This window comes from Ambystoma mexicanum, chromosome 5p, assembly GCF_040938575.1.
Source record: "Ambystoma mexicanum isolate Mex_15411 chromosome 5p, UKY_AmexF1_1, whole genome shotgun sequence".
Classification (NCBI taxonomy): domain Eukaryota; kingdom Metazoa; phylum Chordata; class Amphibia; order Caudata; family Ambystomatidae; genus Ambystoma; species Ambystoma mexicanum.
The window spans coordinates 1,205,774,495-1,205,796,364 of NC_090930.1; the positions used below are offsets into that span (position 1 = coordinate 1,205,774,495).

The following is a 21,870-nucleotide window of genomic DNA, read 5'->3' on the forward strand; positions in this document are numbered from 1 at the left end:
AAAGAACTGTTAGAGCGTCCCCGAAACCACCCTTCACGACAAAAAGTACACTCATTAGACAACCAGAAGATCCTGCTCAAAGAGATCGCCAATCTTCTAGCAAAGGACGCGATAGAACTCGTCCCGGGACACCAGGTAAACAAGGATATTTATTCAACTTACTTCCTTGTGCCAAAAAAAGATTTGACAATGCGCCCAGTATTGGATTTACGGCCTGCAAACAAGTATGTCAAGCTCCAAAAGTTTCGCATGACTACTCTCCAAGAGGTAATCCCCCTCCTAAAAAAGGGGGATTACATGGCAACATTGGACATGAAAGATGCTTATTTTCATATTTCCATGTTCCCAGCGCACAGAAGATAATTGCGCTTCAAGGTGGACAGTCAGCACTACCAGTTCAAGGTACTGCCCTTCGGGATAGCCTCGGCTCCAAGGGTATTCACCAAGGTACTGGCGGTGACGGTGGTACACCTACGCAGGGAGGCAATCCCAGTGTACCCTTACCCGGACGACTGGCTCATCACAGGGGAGACCTCAGTAATTTGCAGAACAAACATTCAAAGAACAATCGACCTCCTCTTCGAATTAGCTTTCTCCATAAACGAGAAAAAGTTAAGTCTGGTGCCAAGCACCTCCAAACCGTTCCCAGGAGCTGTCCTAAACACACAGGAGGGGTTGGCCTTTCCATCAGAGGAAAGAATTCAGAATATACTGCTGCAAATTCCGCAATATCAGGCCGGTCGCCAGATAACGGTACGCAAAGCAATGCGTTTGCTGTACATGATGGCGTCATGTATTTACCTGGTCCCCCACGCGCGCCTGCGCATGAGTCCCATGCAGGAATGTTTGGCGAAACAGTGGTCTCAGGCAAGTGGTCAGTGGGACGATCTAGGGGTCGTTTCGCCAACACTTGTACAAAGCCTTCACTGGTGGACAAGAGAAAATCTGTCCAAGGGGAAACCCTTTCATGATCCTGAGATACAGGCGGTAGTCACAACGGACGCATGCCTGTCAGGGTGGGGAGCACACCATCTCCACCACATAAGGCAGGGTCTCTGGTCTCACCCGGGGGCCAAGAATCATATCAACCTGCTAGAGCTTCTGGCAGTTTTCAGAGCGCTCCAAGCGTTCGAGCCCTACCTGTTGAACCTGTCAGTACAGATCCGGACGGACAGCACTACAGCCATGTTTTACCTGAACAAGCAAGGGGGGACTCGTTCGCCAAATCTGTCCAAGCTTGCCCAGAAAATTTGGATATGGGCACGCAGACGGAACATCTTCCTGTCATCTCAACATGTTCCAGGGGATCTCAATTCTCTGGCGGACGCCTTGAGCAGAGATCCCCTCCCAGAGGAACACGAATGGTGTCTACAGAGAAATCGTAGAAGGTATCTTCTCTCAGTGGGGTTTCCCCACTATAGACCTATTCGCCACAAACGAAAACAGACAGTGCCCAGGATTCGCATCCAGGTTCCCTCAGCCAGGCTCCCAGGGGAACTCCCTGTGGATATACTGGTCAGGGATGTTTGCGTACGCTTTTCCGCCAACTCCTCTAATCAGGAAGGTGGTCAACAAGATGAACAGAGAATCGATGACGCTCGTCCTAGTTGCTCCCATGTGGGCGAGACAACCGTGCTTCCCACACTTACGCAGACTAGCAGTGGCGAACCCATCAAACTCCCGGGCTGGCACAACCTACTGTCCCAGCACCAAGGTCAGAAAGTGCATCCTTGTCACGATGCCTGCCCCCGGGAAACCAGGTTTGGCCCAGCTACCCCGGAAGCAGGCATCATGCCATTTAATGCAAGCCCATGAACCCCAATTAGGGGCTATTTGGGTGCAGTCCTGGCACCTATGGCGCCAGGCTCATAAGTTCAGAATCAGTCCTGGCGCCAGGCTCATGGTCAAGGACTTACCTGAAGCAGACCATGCTGCTAACTTACCTGAGGCAGACCATGCTGCCAGTGACCAGAAGTCAAATGAGGCCTAGGAGGGACTATTGTTCCCTAGGAACTCTTTTTTTACTCGGGTGGGGCCGCGGAAGGATACTTACCTGGAACTACTTCCAAGGCTATTTAAACCACGCCCTGACAGCAACCCATGCTTCGCGTTATTCTGCACCTGCAGCGTAACGCTCACCGTGCCTGCAGCAGCTTCCAGTCTTCAGCCACGCCCGCCTGGATGCCGGAGCTCCTGAAAACCTGAAAGAAAGCAGAGGGAAGGTTAGAACCAGAGTTTTTACCTGCAATCCTTACCTGAATCCTGAATCTTCTTGGCTCTGACCTAGAAGGAAGAAATCATCAGACGCGCGCCGCTTCACATCCTGCAGCGCCGCGCGGGAACTCACCTGAAGCAATCCTCCGCATTCCAAAGCGCTTTTCAGCATCCATCGGCCTCTCTCGAACACCTGTGGAAATAAAGACAATAAGGTGAGCAAGGGAGCATTCCCAGACAATAAAGGCAAACCCCAGGACTTACCTTATACCACAGGGGGTACTTACCTCATCTCGGGTCGGCGCTGCCTCCACAGCTTCTCCGCCGTACCCCGGCCCCAAAGGGGAAACAAAAGCAACACAAAAGCGCAAGTAGGGGAAACCGAATTCCGCTACAGACTTACCTGGTTACTGCCTGAGGCCGCAATCACCGGAACCTCCACCGATTCAGCGCCTGCAAAAGGAAAGGGTCACAGGTTAGACCAGGTCTTCATTATCGAACTGAACAGAATCCATAAACACTTACCTGCATCTTACTGGTTGCCACTTGGAACTCTTCTCAAGAACTATTAAGGCAACCTAGGGAATTTGGACAGAGTAAAGGCCAGACGTTTTTGAACTCTTTCAAACTATTTCCTTACGGAGTCAATACCGTTATGCAACTCTCCAACATCCCACACCAGTGAAGTAACTGGTCATCTACGCGCCCCTGCGCTCGAGGCAGGATGGAGAGCTCATCTTTCCAAACTATCAGGTGAGAACATAGCAAGAGTTCGGAAGTAATTTGTGGGAAGAGATCGCAGGAGTGGGGGAAGGTGGGGTTGGCGCCCAGTCCCCGCAGGTGGCTAATTCCCTTTTCTCCATTACAGAAGAATATTCATACGGGCAAAACAAGCTAAGCTGGGTGGTCCGGTCCAGTCCATCATTTCAACGCCCGTGTGTCGCTGGAAGAGGTAACAACCCAGTTCAGACCGACGCCCCCGTGGACACCAGGTGAGCGTAACAATCCTCAACCCAACTCAATGAAGCTGGCAGAATGGCTCCTGAGGTCCTAGAGTTTGGACATCTCAATTTACCGCAGAGATGTTTGGACATCCCAAGAGCATCTAGGAAGCCAAACAACGAGGCACTGCTACTTTGACAAATGGAAAAGATTTGTTATCTGGTGCCAGAATAAGCAAATCAACCCAGTTGATTGCACTCATTCCACAATTGTCACATACATGCTCCACCTGCTGGACGCAGGGATGGTTTTTAATTCACTGAAGGTACACCTGGCAGCTCTGTCAGCATACACCACCTCCCATAACAAGGTTTCGTGGTGGAAAGTACCAGTGGTTAAAGCCTTCATGGAAGGAGTAAAGAGACTTCACCCTCCAAATTCTAACCCACCACCAGGATGGGACCTTAATGTGGTGCTATCTAAACTCATGGGCCCCCCATTCGAGCCCATGCATAAAAGCAGTCTCAAACACCTGACTTATAAAACGGCCTTCTTAGTAGCAATTACATCTATAAGAAGGGTCAGCGAAATTCAGGCTCTCAGTGCAGGATCCTTTCTTTACGGTTCATAAAGATAAACTGGTTTTACGTACACACCTTAGGTTCTCACCTAAGTTTATTTCTAAATTCCACGTGAACCAGTCCATCGAGCTTCCGGCTTTCTTCCAAGACCCTCAAAGCTCGGCTGAGGTGAAACTACACACCCTAGATGTGCATAGGGCGGTCCTATACTATGTAAACAAAACCAGACCGCTAAGGAAAACAGACCAACTGTTTGTCTCCGTAGCTACAAGCAGAGAGGGAGATCTTGTCTCTAAAGGTGCCCTCTCTAAGTGGACTGTTAACTGTATTTAGCTGTTACTCCTTTTCTGAAAAAACTTTGCCTTTCACTCCAAGAGCCCACTCTACAAGAGGCTTTGGGGCCACTCTGGCTCTCATCGCAAATGTACCCCTTGACACCATTTGCAAAGCAGCTACTTGGAGCTCTATTCACACCTTTACTCAGCACTACTGCATTGACGCCCATTCCAAGACAGATACTCAAGTGGGACAAGCGGTTCTAAGACATTTATTTGCTCATGACCCTTCTCACATCCCACCTCCTCCTTCTTCTAACACTGCTCGCTAATCTATGCACAGCATGTGATCTAAGCAGATTCCACAAGCCTCAGAAGGGATACATTACTCACCGTAATTGTATTTCTGATGCTTGTATCTGCTTAGATTCACATGCGACCCACCTTTCCTCCCCTCTGAGAGAAGGCGTATGGATGCTTGTAGTCTTATCTATCTGCTTGGATTATCTGTACTCGCGCTACTTCTCATGCGCCCTCATTGTCAGAAAAAATACAATTTGAGGGTCCTAGACGCGTGAGGGGTCATGGGTACAGTGGACGTCACACTAGGGATAGTATTGCTGGCACGCCCTGTGTCGACACCCATTTTCGAGCTTCGAAAAACAAACTAATACTCTGCAGCTTCCACTAGATGTCAGCCTATGCACAGCATGTGAATCTAAGCAGATAGAAGCATCAGAAATGCGATTACGGTGAGTAATGTATCCATATATATATTGTTAAAAACACATGCCCCTATGAGGTTGTAGCACTTTAAAAACCCACATTGATGGCATGTAAGAGAAAACCCCAGCACACAAGACTTTGCTGCTTTTAAAATATCTTTATTACGACATATTACGGCACATTATTAAAACAGGGGTGAAATGAGACTAATTCACCCATATGACAAACATTAGGTTGCAAGAAGGCACTCGCCCCTCGGGTGGAGAAAAGTCACGCGTTCCGCCTGAAAGCTCAGGCTTGTTCAGACTCCTAAAATCTAATTGTGCCAGTAGCACCATAGAGTTTAAAAAGGAGAGGCTGCAACAGAACGTCCCATTTCGCGTAACATCACGTGGCTAATGATCATGTGATCACAAGAAAGTATGGTTGCTTAATTATCACCAAAATGACCTCCATTTTGAAATGGTCATAGAACTGTTTGTAATGCTAAAGATAAAAATCTCTCTGCATAAACTCAAGTTTAGTATCTGTTGGCACCGTGATGTACACGATCTTGAAAGTACGTTCTGCGCTGCCCCTACACAACCTTTTCCATTTATTTTTAAAAAATCGGTGCATTGGTAAACAAAACGCACAAGTGTGCAAGTTCATTGCTAAATGACTGTGTGCAGCTAGAATAGCCGCATTCGGTCATGTGCCCCCAGAGAGGTCAGCGCTCAAAGGCCAAACCGCAACAGACAGCAGCTATCTCATGGAAAGGCAAGTGCCCATTTACCATAATATCGCGAGATCAAAGATATCTGTCTCTGCCGATATTCTCAACCATCTAGGAAATGCTAATTGTTGAACAGAAACAAAAAACAAAATCAAAAAATGAAAAAATCAAATAATCAGAAGATGAGCAGCATGAGAAGGTGCATAGATTATAATGCCTCAAAGTGTCACATGCAGAAAATGCAGTACTCGTCACAGACGTAGCATATTAAGATGTACAAAATAGCAATTCTAGTGAATTTCAGAAGCAGCAAATTACGATGTGCAAAATAGCAACACTAATCAGTTCCTCTTCCATATATCTGAAATGATAGCCCTATTCAAGGATCAGAAGAATGTTTTCAGGATTCTAATGGGCAGTGGCTGGAAGTAATACAATAGTCTGGGAAGTATCACCATCTTTATTGTTGTTGTTCTCCCCCACCACGTTATCATGAGCGGGTTCCACTTCATCAGGTCTGTTTTGACTTTTAATAGCTGTGGATAATTCGCTTCATACATACTTTCTATTATTTTTTGTAAGTGTTATGCCCCGGTATGCTATACCCTGTTCTGCTTGTTTAAACTGCAAGTTTGATTCTAATCTATGCATTACTTCTAGGTCCTCTGGTAGATCTCGCATTTCTGATTTTTGCCTATTGATTTTTAATCCTGCAGTCGCCCCAAATTCCACCAGTTCTCTCATTAGCTTCGGTAATGAGCTCTCCGGGTTCGAGGGCTACTAACAAGAAGGCACTAGTTTTGTGATTTTCTCCTGCCATCATTATTCCTGTCAGTTCATCTAGTTCACATATCTTAATTAGTAAGGGTTCAAAATATGTGGCATAGAGCAGCTGAGACAACGGGCCCCCGTGTTTGGTTCCTCATTTTAGGTCCACCTTGCACAACACAATACCATTTATAGCTATGCGAATCGATGGTGTCACGTAATTAGCCTTGACCATGTAAAGATATTTTGACCCAAATCCCATATGTTTTAGTGTGTTAAATAACGTCGACCATTCGAGTCTGTCAAATGCTTTTTCTGCATCCAATGACACTAAGATTGTTGGGTCCTGGGTTTTTCCTACTTTTTCTATTAGGTGGCAAATTCTATGACTATTGTCGAATGTTTGTCTGTTCGGTATAAAGCCTGATTGATCCTGGCCAATTAATTTTGGTAAAAGATAACTCATTCGGTTAGTGAGTATTTACGTGTATAATTTGGCATCTAGATTTATTAGGGCTATTGGTTGGTGTGACTGTGGTGGTTATGGGTCTTGTCCATGTTTATGGAATACTACTAACTTGGCCATATTCATCGTTGGGGTTCTGTTTCCTTTAGTCTTAAATGTATTGTATAATCTCATGAGAATTGGAGTCAATATATCGCTATAATTTTTGTAGAAGCTAGCCGGGTATCCATCCGACCCAGAGCTTTATTTTTGGGAAGATCCTTTATTGCTTTTTTGACCTAGTCTTCCAGTATGTCCTCATCTAATTGTGCCTGTTCTCCTTCTGTTATCTCTGGGATAGGGAGGTCCTGTAGATAGTCCTCTTGTCGTAGACAGTTTTGCTTAGTATTCCCTAAAAATGTCCCCCATTTCCTCATTTGTAGTTTTATCCTGTCCTAGGCTGTTCCCAAGCTTTATAATCGTCTGTGCCCCCTTTTTTTTCCTTTAGTTGTCTGGCCAAGTGTCCAGCTGCTTTATTGGCTTTTACATAGTACCACTGTTTTAAGTATAGTAGCGCCCTTTCTGCCTTTTTTGTTCTTAGTGTCTCAAATTGTCCCTGGACATGTCTCATGGTCTTCAATTTATTATTTGGGCCTTTTGCCATTTCCTCTTGTATGTCCTTTAACTTCTCTTCCAGATCTTTTTTCCACTGTCTTCCGTTTCGCTTTCCCTGCTTTAAGCGCTATTAAGTGCCCCCTCATTACTGCATTAAATGCATCCCATATTTCCTGGGGGGGTTTCTTCAGAGGCATTTTCTCTAAAATATTGTTAGTTTTCCTGTTTTTGTTTCAATTATCTCTTGGTCGTGTAGAAGGTCTGTTGGGAATTCCCAATTCGAGTGCCCCCTTTCCATTCTCCCGATCCATGCTCATCCACAGTAGGGCGTGGTCTGACAGAGAAATCGTTCCCATTACTATGTCACTTATTTTACCCAATAGCCCTGTTGAAGCCTAAATGTAATCAATCCTTGAGTTAGATGAGTGTACGTGGGAATAATGCGCAAACCCTTACACTGCATGAGGCACCAGCTCTTTGTAGAAATCCAGACTCGCTACAAGCACAATTTTCGGGGCTTGCATGATGCACCCGCTCGTGTTAGCTATCTAAACGCACCACAGGCCCCATTGCTAGTTTGCAAAGACACCCAGCATGCCCTTTTTTGCACAGACACGCCATCAGTTCGCCTTTCTCTGAGGACCAGCAGCTATCCTGGCTCCTTGCAAACCGCGCTCAATTTAAACTCTGCCCTTTTTTCCAGGCTTCCCACGAGAAATCCTGACTCCTTGGCACCTGGGATCTTTCGACCGGCTGCATTTTGTACAGCAATTCTCCAAAACTTTGGCAGCACGAGTCGCGCCAAGTAGGCTGGTTGGCATTCCTTCACTTATCCTGCCCACTGAGTCTCTTCCGTTTAGGGCTAAAACTCCCCCTTTTTTCACCAGAGTCCAGCTATTGCCTTATCTACCAAATATCCTTGCCTGTACTAACGACGGCAGATTCCAGCTTCTAATTCCTTCCAAGACGCCACCCTAATGACTTAGGTAGGTCATGCACTACAGTGTTCTTCCTTTTCTCTCAAAATGGTTTTGATATAATTTTAAAACGCACTCCATTTTTAAACCTTTTTAGGTGAACCAAGCCCTTTTCATCAGCTGTCCATCCTACCCATACCAGTGTCCTGATGACAGTTCGGCACCCTCAAAATCTGCTTGCACTTCGCAATATCTGTTGTGTTCAAGTAATTTCCTGGGACTCATTTGGGACACGTGCTCTGAGATGGTCTTCCCCTCGGAGGACAAAATCTCAGCCATCAAGAGGGCCACCGCCTACTTCCTCAGCAGAGAGACTACCGTGGCATGGTGGTACCAACATCCCCTGGGTCTACTGGCACCGGTCCTGTTAGCTGTGCTGCACACAAGACAAAGGATGAGAAGGATTCAGCTGCACTTCGCAGGCTCATGGAATCAGGAGCAGGGCTCTCAATCCGAGATGATCAATGTTCCTCCATCTCTCCAGCCGGACCTAACCTGGTGGTCCATGGACTGCAACCTACAGACGGGCAAGCCCTTTCGGCCGCCCTCTCCGAGGGCCACCATCACCACAGACTCCTCTCTCTTGAGGGCTAGGGAGCCACCCTGGACGATCTCTCGGTCCACAGCACCTGGACTCGACAGGAGCAGAATACCACATCAATTGGTTGGAGCTGAATGCCATCTGGCTAGCGCTCAGAGCATTCCTACCACTTCTCAAGGTGTACTACGTCAGCAAGCAGGGAGGCACTAGATCCCCTCCTTTGTACAGACTGGCGATCAGCATGTGGGAATGGGCCCTGGAAAACAACATTCACCTCTCGGCAGTCCACCTCCCGGGGGAATCCAACCTGGAGGCGGACAGGCTCAGCAGACTGGGAGTGGACAATGAGTGGCAGCTAAACGACCTCATTATTCAGGAGATCTTCAACAGGTGGGGTTACCCCTACGTGGATCTCTTTGCCACCTGGCACAACAAGAAGAGCCCCCAGTTCGCATCCTGGCACTGTCAGGGCCCCGGCTCTCTGGGCGACGCATTTCACCTCCAGTGGTTCGGCATGAAAGCCTACTCCTTTCTGCCCACTCCCCTGATCACAGGGTAATTTGCAAAATTAAGGAGTCTCGCCAACTCCTCGTTATTCTGATAGCTCCATGGTGGCTGGCCAGACCATGGTTTTCGGAGCTTCTAAGCCTCTCGGGGGTGCCCCTGATTCACCTTCCGACGAGCCCAGCACATCACCTGGGCGGCAGGGTGGCATAGTCATCCACCCTGACCCAGGGAAACTAGCCCTCACAGCGTGGTACCTGAGCAGGTAATGCTTCTGCACCTTAGCCTCTCGCAGGCCAATCTGGAGATAATACAGGGCACCAGGAGCAAGGCCACCAGGGCTCAGTACAAAAGCAAATGGACCAGATTCTGCCACTAGGCAGACTCCAAGGGAATTCACCCCTTGGCCTGCAATTTGGACGACGTGCTCTCCTTTTTCGACGCACCTTGCTCATTCGGGTGTACAGGTGGACACCTGCCATACATACCTTGAATCCATTGGGGCTTACAGGAACTCAGAGGAAGGCATTTTTTCCTGCTCCAACCCTATCGTCAAGAAACATCTCACTGGTCTCACTAGGCTCTGGCCACCTGTCAAGAGGCTGCACCCTGTGTGGGACCTTAACATAGTCTTGGGCGCCCTGGCACACAAACCATTCGAGCCAATGGCGTCCGTGGACATTAGTCCGGTCACCATCAAGACTGCCTTACTAGTCGGTCTTGCCTCGGCTCGCAGAGTCGGCGAGATCCAGCTGCTGGTCATCTCTGAACCATATACCACCTTTCACAAGGACAAGGTAGTCTTGCGGACGCACCTGGCATTTCTGGCCAAGGTTCCATCTGCATTTCACTTGAACAAAGAAATAGTCCTTCCTACGTTCTTTCCTGATCACATGGACGAAGCACAGAGAATGCGGCACTGCCTGGATGTCAGGTGTGCCCTAAAATTCTACTTGGACAGGACCAAGGGCTTCTGCAAGACGGACGCCCTGTTTGTCACTTTCGGAGGCTCGAGGCTAGGCTATCGGGCCTCTAAGGCCTCCATTGCCCGCTGGATGGTCTCTGCCATCAAAGAAGGGTACGAGGGCCAGCACAAGCCGCTCCCGGCCAACATGCATGCCCACGCAGTCAGGGCCAAGGCAACGGCCATTGCATGTCCCTTGGCAAGTCATAAGCAGGGCGGCCACTTGGGCCTCTCCCTCGGCTTTCTGCAAGCATTACTGTTTGGATGCCGGCTCTAGATCTGATGCGGCTTTCAGACAGGCGGTTCTCAGGAACCTATTTGCTTAAGGAGGGTCTCCTCTCCGCCCTGGCGCTACAATCAGTTGTAATCGCCCATACAGTATATAGGACAGGGGACGGGACGTAAGAGTATTTATAAATTACTTACCGTAGTGACTAACATACTCTTAGTCCATAGTCCCCTTTCCTCCATACATCCCACCAACCTCCCCCCTAATAATACTTTACTTTAGGCAATGTTAAATCTATTGTCGACGCGTCAATTGGGACTGAGGTGTGGCGCCGGAGAGCAGAGTCGGGGCATCGCATGCTCCCTGGGCCGCGCCCCCGCGTGCCTCTCAATTTAAAGGGGAAGAAGGGTTTTTCTGGTGAAAAAGGTTCCGTCTCCCGTTGTCATAATCCACTGGCCGTGGAAAAACTGCTCTAGGTGGAAGAGAGGGAGGAAGGACTAACCTCATCAGTAAACGCTACGCGCGTTCTAGTCTTCCTCCTCCTATAATTACCCAGAAGTTGGTAACGCGCTTGCTTTGCAACTTCCAGTGTTTCGGGAAGTGCTCTCTAACGCTCCTGTTTGCCCTCTGCAAGTTCTCGTTCCGCTCTTGGGCGGCGTTTCCCTTTCCCACTTTCAGCTTCCTCCCTTGCCTGCTACTTACCTACTTTGCCTCCTGCTCTCTCTCCACGTCCCTGCTCGGGTGTGGGACCCTCTCCTCTTTCCGCTGGCCCGCCCCTTATCTACTCCGCGCTCAGATTCTTTCAGCTAGACCATAACATTTAATTCCCGAACGAAGCCCTCTGCATCCTTCTTCCTACCTTCTGTGTCTACTGCATTCTACATTCTTTTTGGTCTTGATTGCTGCCGGTTTCTTGAAACCGTTCACGGACCTTTGCGCATTGGGAAGACCTGCATTTACATCCTCCTCAGCATTGCATGCTGGAACCAGAAGTCCAAGACAGGATCTCCAAGACTGGAATACCTACACAAGAACTTACCAGGGTTTTTCGGCAAGGCTTTTCCCTGGTGTGGGGTGGGCTCCTCGGAGTCCCTGCTGCTCCCGGGCAAATAGCTTTATTTGCAAAGTGGCCTCTGGAGGAGCCCGTCCTTATCTCTTCAAGAAAAAGAGAAAAAACATTAAGAAGAGGTCCAACAACTCCTGGAGAGGGAGAAAGGAGGAGATTTCATCTGACGATTCATCGGACTTCCACACAGATGATCCATTGGACCTCCACACAGATTCAGGTGAGGAGTGGGTTAGTGATCTGGGTACTGTAGAACAACTAAATCAACCAGAATCTGAGAGTTTGCAACGCCAAAAGGATATGGCCACTTCAGAACAGTAGCAAGAAATGGTCAACGCCATACAGGCTTTAACCGCGGAAGTCCAATCGCTAAGAGCAGATAACACTGTTCTGAGACAACAGGTCCAACAGAGGGATGACAACAGAGGGGAATTACTGCCCATATCACTATCATGTGGTAAATACGACGGTAGTCCGAGAAGATTGAAGGCATTCCTGGATGCCTGCACGGTCCACTTTACCTTCCGTCCAAAGACCTAGGACTTAGATCGAGCTAAGGTGGGATTTTTTATATCCAATTTAATAGGAAATGCTCTAGTATGAGCCACACCCCTCTGGTAACCAGTTCCGACCCGGTCCTCGCCAATTATGCCACATTCATCCAAAAATTTCGGGAAAGGTTCGAAAGACCAGAAGTATTGTACTCCACCTTCGAGAATCTCCTAGATATCTGGCAAGATTCATCGGATGTTCAAACATACGTCACCGGCTTTCAAAGGATAGCTGCAGAAGTAGGTTGGCCAGAGACCGCCCAACAGGCGATATTTCGAAGAGGACTTCACAGAGATATTAAGGACGAACTGGCGAGACTAGCCAGGCCTGCTTCCTTTCAGGACTTGGTATTCCTGGTTCTACAAATAGAGTTGTGCATGGCTCAGAGGAAGGCAGAAAAGAGACCACAAACCTTCATACCCATTCCTAACCCTCCCTCAGTACCTGAAAGAGGACTGGTGGAAGAGCCTATGCAAATGGGAACAGCAAGAGGCCCTCTCACGGCCAGTGAACGCAAGAGACGCAAGGACCTAGGTCTATGTATGTATTGTGGCTCTAATACTCATTTGTTACGCGACTGCCCTGAGGTTCCTCCCAGAAGACAGGGAAACAAAAGACCCCAACCTTAAACAGGGGAAACGAAGGGGTGAGCATTGTAAATCCCTGTCGCATAACACAGCCTTCAGTTATCGATAGTTGCAGCTTGATGGTGATCAAGATCCAGATGGAATGGAATCCCGAGAAATCAGTGGAATGTCTGGCTATGTTAGACTGTGGAGCAGCTGGCAATTTTGTGGATGACAAGTGGGCCAGGGACCAGCACATTCCTTGACATCCTAAAATACACTCCATAACTCTGGAAGGGGTGGATGGAACCCCTCTGACTTCAGGTCCTATTATCCATGAAACACAGGAAGTAAGAATCAAGATGGCTAACCATCAGGAATACCTCACTTTTTACCTCATTAGGGCAGTTCATTTTCCGGTGATACTTGGAATACCATGGCTGAGAAAACATAATCCTAACATCGATTGGAGTCTGAATACAGTAGACTTCCGATCCCAGTTTTGCAGTCAACACTGTTTGGTAGCAGATAACTCGCCAGCCGTACACGTGACGCTGCAGAAACATTCCCTTAGCATTAACATGATTCCTGTTCAATACCAGGAATTCACTGATGTGTTCACAGACACAAAACCTCAAAATCTGCCACCCCCATCAGAAGGAAAACTGTAAAATAGACCTAATCTCTGACGCATTAGTCCCATTTGGAAGGATGTTTCCGTTGTCTCTACCAGAAAAGGAAGCACTTAGGGAGTACCTTGCCACCAATCATCAAAATGGCCTCATTAAGGAATCCTCTTCATCAGCAGGTGCCCCCCTTTTCTTCATATCCAAGAAAGGAACTGAGACCTTGCATAGACTACCGGGGTCTAAACAATTAACAGTACGTGACAGGTATCCAATGCCATTGATGAAGGACATTATTGAAGCCGTCCAGGGGGCCCAGGTTTTCACCAAACTGGACCTTAGAGGGGCCTACCATCTCCTAAGAATCCGCAAAGGGGATGAGTGGAAGACGGCATTCAGGACACCCCTGGGACATTATGAATACAGGGTTATGCCTTTTGGACTAGTCAATGCGCCTGCACAGTTTCAACGGTTTATGGACAATGTCTTTGCCGATATGCTCTTCATCGGTGGTTGTTTATTTGGATGACATACTTATATACTCAACCACCCTGGCTGAACATCGCACTCGGGTCAAAGAAGTGTTACACCGATTGAGACAAAATAGTCTATTGGCAAAAACGGAAAAATGTGTTTTTGAAGCAACCGCGGTACCCTACTTGGGGGTTTATCCTCTCTGCTGACAAGCTACAGATGGATCCAGCCAAGACGAATGCCATCACCAATTGGCAAGTGCCCTCCTCAGTTAAGGACGTACAGAGGTTTTTGCGACTCTAGAATTTCTATCGGAAGTTCATTCCTAACTTCTCCGACATCATTCTACCCATCACCAACCTTCTCAAGAAAGGAATTAAATTTGTTTGGGATAATGACACTGAACAAGCCTTCCAAAGATTGAAAAGGGCATTTCTAACAGCACCTGTCCTTAGACAACCGGATCAATCACAGCCCTTCATAGTAGAAACAGACGCCTCCAGTGGGGCCATTGGGGTGGCACTGCTACAGAAAAAAGACGACGGCCTTGAACATCCTGCAGCATATTACTCCAGAACTTTGAGTCAGACCGAACAGTATTATTCCGTATTAGAGAAAGAACTTCTGGCCATTCGGCAAGCATGTGAAGAGTGGAGACATCTTCTCCAAGGTGCTGTTGTTCCTTTCCTAGTTCGCACTGATCATCAAAATCTTAAGGTACTGCAAAGAATGGAATGTCGCAACTCAACACATGCCAGATGGGCTTATTTCTTGTCTCAATTTGACTTCGAAATCACGTATCTTCCTGGAAAAGATAACGCTCTAGCTGATGCCCTATCTCGAAGTTTAGGGGAGGACTCAGGAGGGTACCAAGAACATGAAATCTTGTTGGCAGCGAAGAGCTTCATCAATACTATAAACACGTTTCTTCAACAAGTCCAAGCAGTTCAACCGATGAAAGGAAGCCTAAGAACCGACTTGATTAGGAAGCGAGGTCTTCTCTTCAAGAACAAGGCTTTGTTCCTACCTACTCGAACTCTACAAACTCAGGCCATGTCATGGTGCCATGACATCCCTTTAGCAGGGCACAAAGGACAGAATGCCACTCTAGAACTGACATCACGTCAATTTTGGTGGCCTTCTCTGATAAAGGATGTATAGGAATGCGTTGCCTCTTAAGCCGTTTGTGCGCAAAACAAGAACACATACCGCAAACCCTTGGGACTCTTACAACAAGAACTACCTCCCGGAGGCCCTTGGCAGCATATATCCACTAATTTTATTGTGGACTTGCCGGTTTCCCATGAACACACAGCCATAATGGTCACAGTAGACTCCTTTAGCAAATTCGCTCATTTTTCTCCACTGAAAGGTCTTCCTACAGCCAGTGTTACAGCAGAAGTCTTCCTGAGAGACGTGGTTAGGCTTCATGGGCTTCCAGGTACTATAGTCTCAGGCAGAGGCTCGCAATTTACATCCAAGTTCTGGACTGTTCTTTGCAGATCACTAGGAATCAAGAGATCCCTTTCCTCCGGGTTCCACCCAGAGAGCAATGGGCAGACGGCGCGTCTGAACGCCACTCTGGAGCAGTATATTCAGTGTTTTTGTAATCAGGAACAGAGCGACTGGTTTCATCTTCTACCCATGGCAGAATTTTCATACAACACCACGAAACACACGTCCATAGGTATGAGTCCTTTCATGTGCACATATGGTTATGATCCGAAACACATCTGACTCTTCAGTTTGACATCTACTAATGCGCCTTAAGTCGATCACCTGCTGGATACTTTGCTAAGACTTCACCAAGAATCAAGATCAAATCTTGAAAAGGCTCGACATGATTGCAAGAGATGGGCAGATCAAAAACGGAGCCCTAACCCTCGGTGGGAAGTAGGAACCAAGGTGTGGCTGTCTACTAAGTATCTACCAAAATGGGTCCATCCCGTGAAATTCGCACCCCGATTCCTTAGGCCTTTTCGTATTTCTGCCAAGGTGAATCCTGTAGCCTTTAGGTTGGACCTCCCACCAAGCCTTAAGAGGATCCATCCTGTATTTCATACCTCACTCCTTAAATCCTACATCAAAGACTCATTCCAGGAAAATAAAAAACCACCTCCAAGGACAACCGATGCATCTGATGAATATGAAGTATCCAGTATACTGGATTCACGATACAAGAAAGGAGTCCTACAATACTTGGTTTTCTAGAAAGGGTATCCGATCTCAGAATGCACTTGGGAACCTGTTAGAAACATCAAGGCCCCTCGTCTAGTGCAGAAGTTTCACCGCCTTCATCCAGGGAAGCCGGGAGGGAAACCCTTGAGAAGGGGGTCATACTGTCATAATCCACCGGCCGTGGAAACTATGGTGTAGGTGGAAGAGGGGGAGGAAGGACTAACCTTCTCGTCAGTAAACCGCTACGCGCGTTCTAGTCTTCCTCCTCCTATAATTACCCATTAGTTGCTAACGCGCTTGCGTTGCAACTTCCAGTGTTTCGGGAAGTGCTCTCCAACGCTCCTGTTTGCCCTCCGTAAGTTCCTGTTACGCTCTCAGGCGGTGTTTCCCTTTGCCGCTTTCAGCTTCCTCCCTTGCCTGCTACTTACCCGCTTTGCCTCCTGCTCTCTCTCCGCGTCCCTGCTCGGGTGCGGCGCCCTCTCCTCTTTCCGCTGGCCCGCCGCTTTTCTACTCCGCGCTTGGAGTCTTTCAGCTACAGCATAACATTTCATTCCCGAACGAAGCCCTCTGCATCCTTCTTCCTACCTTCTGTGGCTACTGCATTCTACATTCTTTTTGGACTTGATTGCTGCCGGTTTCTTGAAACCGTTCACAGACCTTTGTGCATCGGGAAAACCTGCATTTACATCCTCCTCAGCATTGCATGCTGGAACCAGAAGTCCAAGACAGGATCTCCAAGACTGGAATACCTACACAAGAATTTACCAGGGTTTTTCGGCAAGGCTTTTCCCTGGTGTGGGGTGGGCTCCCCAGAGTCCCCGCTGCCGGGCAAATAGCTTTATTGGCAAAGTGGCTTCCGGAGGAGCCCGTCCTTATCTCTTCAGGAAAAAGAGAAAAGCCATTAAGAAGAGGTCCAAAAACTCCTGGAGAGAGAGAAAGAAGGAGATTTCATCCGACGATTCATCAGACTTCCACACAGATTCAGGTGAGAAGTGGGTTAGTGATCCGGGTACTGTAGATCAACTTAATCAACCAGAATCTGATACCCGTCCCTTGGAAGGGACACCCATACAGTATGGAGGAAAGGGGGCTATGGATTTAAGGGTACGTTAGTCACTACGGTGAGTAACTTATTATAACTACAATGCTACTACCATGGAACTTTGTCACCTGGTGCTATTGAATTGTGCTTGCCTTTTGCTGCTTCCCACAGTGTGTTAAATACGTGTTTTGAAAGAAAACAAAAAAGCACATACAAAAGAATCTGAGGTTAGGTTTCTCTTCACCTATATTTTTTTTCTTCTAGTAAAATGGCTAAACTGGAGGAACTAGAGGAGCTTGACATCAGTGGGAATAAACTGAAAGCCATTCCAACAACCATCATGAACTGCAGGCGCATGCACACAGTCATTGCACACTCAAACTGCATTGAAGTTTTCCCTGAAGTGATGCAGCTCACTGAAATTAAGGTATGGGTAATTTCTGAAGAAATAAACACGTGAAAGCAATGGTACTATGCAGCGCATGTACTGGAAGTGGTTTTGCATAGTGCCTGTCTGTCACTGTGCCTGTCACTTTTGTTTGCCTTGCTGCGCTTGGCCTTGTAAGAGAAAAGAGTGTGGATTCATTAGCGGGACAGTGGGAAAGGCAGATGCGAAAACTTGTGGTGTTGTGTGCAGGTTGGAAGTACCCAGTTCATGAGTGCCAATTTGCTTTCTTTGGCTTTGGCGGAAGAGACTTGCAAGAATATTACCCATAGAGAAGAGCCCAAGATATGGTAGACTATAGCACTTTGGGACTGGTTAGCCGCTAATGTAGGAGTGTGCGACAAGGTTGAAGAGAAGAGCTAAGTCATGGCTCAGTTAGAGTTGATGTGCTAATGGCTAAGCCTGTGCAGGCCTTCTGTGGGAGGGGCAGGGAGTTTGGGTGTGGGTGCGCTGTAAGGTGGTAGATTTTAGAGGGGAGTTGGTTTGGTGGGGGTAGGTGGAAGTAGGCCTTACCTGCAATCCTGCAGAGCTATTTCTGGCTTTAGACAGACAGGTGTAATTTCTCCAGCTCCCAATGCCATCTCTCGGTCAGTCTCTCTTGGTCTCTCGCTCGCTCGGCCGGTCTCTCTCGCGCTCTCTCTCTCTGTCCATCACTCGGTCTCTCTCGCTCGGCCGCTCTCTCTCGCTCGGCCGCTCCCTCTAACTCTCTGTGTTTTGCTCTTGCTCTCTCTCTCTCGATGTCTCTCTCTCGCTCGCTCTCTCGCTGTCTCTCGGTCTCTCTCTCGTTGGTGTCTCAGCAGGACAAAATGGCATCACGTGAACCTGCGCGCCAGTCGGAAGGGGGTTGTGGCCCCATGGTCACCCCTCCCCGGTCCCCTGGTGTACGGCATACCCGCTTGCGGGACAGGGCCGCAACACAGAGCCCTATTATGTACAGAGTGAACAGGGTGCGGCAAGGGCGTATCCATCCACTTTGACTATGCACACATCACAGGAGCGTGCATCCCCAGCCTGTGAGGACAGTTTCTTTGACAAATTCCTCGATCTTATGAGATCCCTGCAGATGGGCACCATTCTTCGGGGGCACCATAAAAGACATGCTTCCATAGGCTCCAATGCCGCCTCCAGCCCCAGTGCACTGTTACGGGTACCTGCGTATCCTAGCATAGTGGCGCTGCCGGCTTCACCCCCTGGACCTCCCACTCCAGTACCTCTGGCTGCAGATGGACACTGAGGAGCAGAAGGACCCTGACACCTCGTCATCGGCCAGGGCCTTCCATGACAGGCTGGCAGGACTGGTAAAGTATCTGGGCATTACCCTCACCTCAAAAGTAACAGCCTGGCCGGGGGGGTAGTAGCAGAGGCCCTCACCGTAAAATCGGCCTCCAGATCAGGCATACCCTCTCAAAAGGATATTGAAGCCCTAGCACCACTGAAAAAGAACCAGACTGGGACTGCAAGTGGTTTTGGATCTGTCCTTCCTGAACCTATCCCTACCCCTTCCGAAATTCAAGATGGTTACGCCAGCTCTGATAGCGGAGTCTCTTTGTGGGGGGAGACTGGACATGCTGCCTAGACTTGAAGGGTTAAACGTCCCTATCTGTCAGCCCCACCGCTCATTCCTGAAGTTCAGAGTGATGGGACTACATTTTCAGTACAAGGTACTACCGTTCGGGCTTGACTCAGCCCCACGGGTGTTCACAAGGTTGATGACTGTTGTGGTGGCCTTGCTCAGATCGGAAGGCCACCATCTATATCCATAACTCGACGACTGATTGGTCAGGGCGGAATCGCCAAAGGGGATTCGGCAATCGGCCTCCAGGCTTATGGAGACCATACACAATCTGGGGTTTTCCATCAACCACAAGAAATCTCCACTGCAGCCCACACCAACCTTGGTCTTCCTCAGGTTGGTGTGGGATATCAAACAGCATTTTTCCGACAGACGAGAAGGTAGCAGCCATCAAAGCGGCTGCGGGTCATTTCCTAAGCAGATCGACTAAGTCGGCCTGGTGGTACCAACACCTTCAGGAGATTTTGGCAGCATATATCCTGGTCATTCCCTACACCAGGCTCAGGATGAAGCGGGCACTGCTGCACCTCATGAAACCAAATGACTGGCTCCCCGGACGCCGCAGTCTCCATCCCAGCGGACCTCACAAGACCTGTTATGGTGGAGACAGGATACCAACGTCGGGTTGGGACCTTTCAGGCAGTCACCTCAAGAGTCTCCTATCACTATGGATTCCTCTATGTTCCTGTTGGTCTAGAAAATGTACAAAAGTACAGTGGTAGAACATGTATAAAAGTCGGAATTGAAATACGCTGATCAAAAACGACAATGTAGGAATTAACTAGTGCAATATCCTTATAAGGATACCTTAAAGAAATGTGTATACAAGAAACGAATCCAATGATGACTTGAAATAAGAAATCTCTCCATCTTACAAATGCCACTATGGTTATATAATATGTAAAAAGGATAGCAAGAAAACCAGGTAGAAACCACAATAATCTGAAAGAATAAACATTTGGTAAAGATAAGGTTTTATAATATAAAAAGCCTGCAATGGGATAATTGATCGCTTCGATATATACACAATTATGGATGGACTTAATCCAGAGATGACAGGGACTAAGATCTCTCCATCGAAAATCTTATGTTGCCACAATGCTTATTTAATATGTAAAAAGAATAACAAGAAAACTAGTTGGAAAGCACAATCATCTAAAAGAATAAACATTTGGTAAAGACATGGTTTGATAATATGAAATGCCCGTATTTGGATGAATATTCAGTTTTTCACACATGATTATTTATAAACTTGTAATCAAATATATCATATATTCTGTGGTAACTCATGATGAAAGGTTTCAAGTTTCTGAGAACAACGCCATTATGGTCGTATAGAACAACCATAGTGCACAGCATGTGTTGATATGAGGTCACAATGCGGTCTTGCGCGTGACGTCATCAAGCTAAGTGCATTTAGTTCATTTTCAAGATGACAGCGCTCAACACACACGTGAAGCACTGCCATCCTGTAACAAAGTTGAAAAGAAGAATTGAGCTAAGATTTATTGAGATTAAAGCACCCCAACAAGCATTTATAACTTATACTAAACATGGAAATTTGGCATTAAGTGCACCGATAATATTTTACAGGGGATCAAGGATCCCATGAGAATTCTGAGAATATTAAACCTTTAATAAGAAAATGAAAAGGGATCACAAATGTTATAAGGTACTTAAAACCAAAAATGATCAACAGTATTCTGGGTCATATCCATATCAGAGGAAGATATTAATTCACATTTTCAACACCACACATTTAAAGGTAGAACACTAAGACTGACTCAACAGCAAAGTAATAGCTAATAAACCAACCTATGAATCATTTCACATGGAGTATAAGAGGTACTCTGACCGTTATTTCAAACATAGAGACATGTCAATTGATATAGCTATAACATTAGGAATAGACCATGTGTTGAAATACTCTCCAATATTTTGCAGAATGCATTAATTGACTATTCTTATGCAAAAATAATATGAACATGGAAGAAGAGAATCCGCTATCCTACAGGATACTAGACTAAGAGCAGAATGATCATAGCTAAGATGATCCTGCTACCAGCTAACATGAAAATGTAATAAAGTTAATGCGCTATATACTGGCCTAAAATACCAATCTCCTCCTGCACTATACTTGTTCTAGCTCTCTCACCGCTCTACCTAATTATCTCTACAGATTATCCATGATTTATGGACAATAGTCCATAAGTGTGTGCTGAGCGTCTGGTGTGGCTGCAGTGGCTACCCATGTGATCATCTGCCTACTAATCTTTACCTTGAGGAAATCAGAAGAGTCTGTTTATGGCGAACTTTGACTACGGAGAAAGAGAGAATGTGGAAAATCATAGTGCACTTTTACTCTCTACACACCACCCTCCACCTCCAGCTACGTTCGCTTAGCTATAAGAACTGCCCCCTTAGCGAAGAGTAGCGGAGTGTGTGCAGAGTGTCTGGTGTCCCGTGGGTCATAGGCCCTGGGCCCCCATGGAAGAGGGTCGAACCCTACAGAGCTCAAAAATCAAGAAAGACGGTGACCCGTGCATAACAGTGCTCGACGCACCCTCAGCTATAACCGTAGCGCGTGTCCCATTGGTCTCCCCAACCAATGTCCTGAGTGATACGGGTAAGACAAAATACACAACTTTAAACATTTCTTTTCTGTCACACAACGTAGCGTATTAATTGACTCTCCCTGAAAGACCCTGGCTCTCATAGGGTCACGATCTGTTGGTTCCCCAGAGCCCCCACTGATTTTGACTGAGCGCATTTCGGAGAGGGTGGAGATGCCGGACCCAGTGAAGTTCCATGATATTTTGGCTGATCGCCTTTCATCCAGATCTCCCCCAACC

The 21,870-nt window shown here is 47.4% G+C and overlaps 1 protein-coding gene across 1 annotated transcript in view; it reads left to right on the top strand.

Annotated features, from left to right (window-relative positions):
* The window catches only part of PHLPP1 (PH domain and leucine rich repeat protein phosphatase 1), a 1,441,444-nt gene that overhangs the window by 1,191,286 nt on the left and 228,288 nt on the right, over positions 1 to 21,870 (top strand). Inside the window, exon 12 of the mRNA XM_069613677.1 lies at positions 17,265 to 17,427. Within this exon, the coding sequence (XP_069469778.1) occupies positions 17,265 to 17,427 (163 nt within the window). The remainder of the gene's footprint in view (positions 1 to 17,264; positions 17,428 to 21,870) is intronic.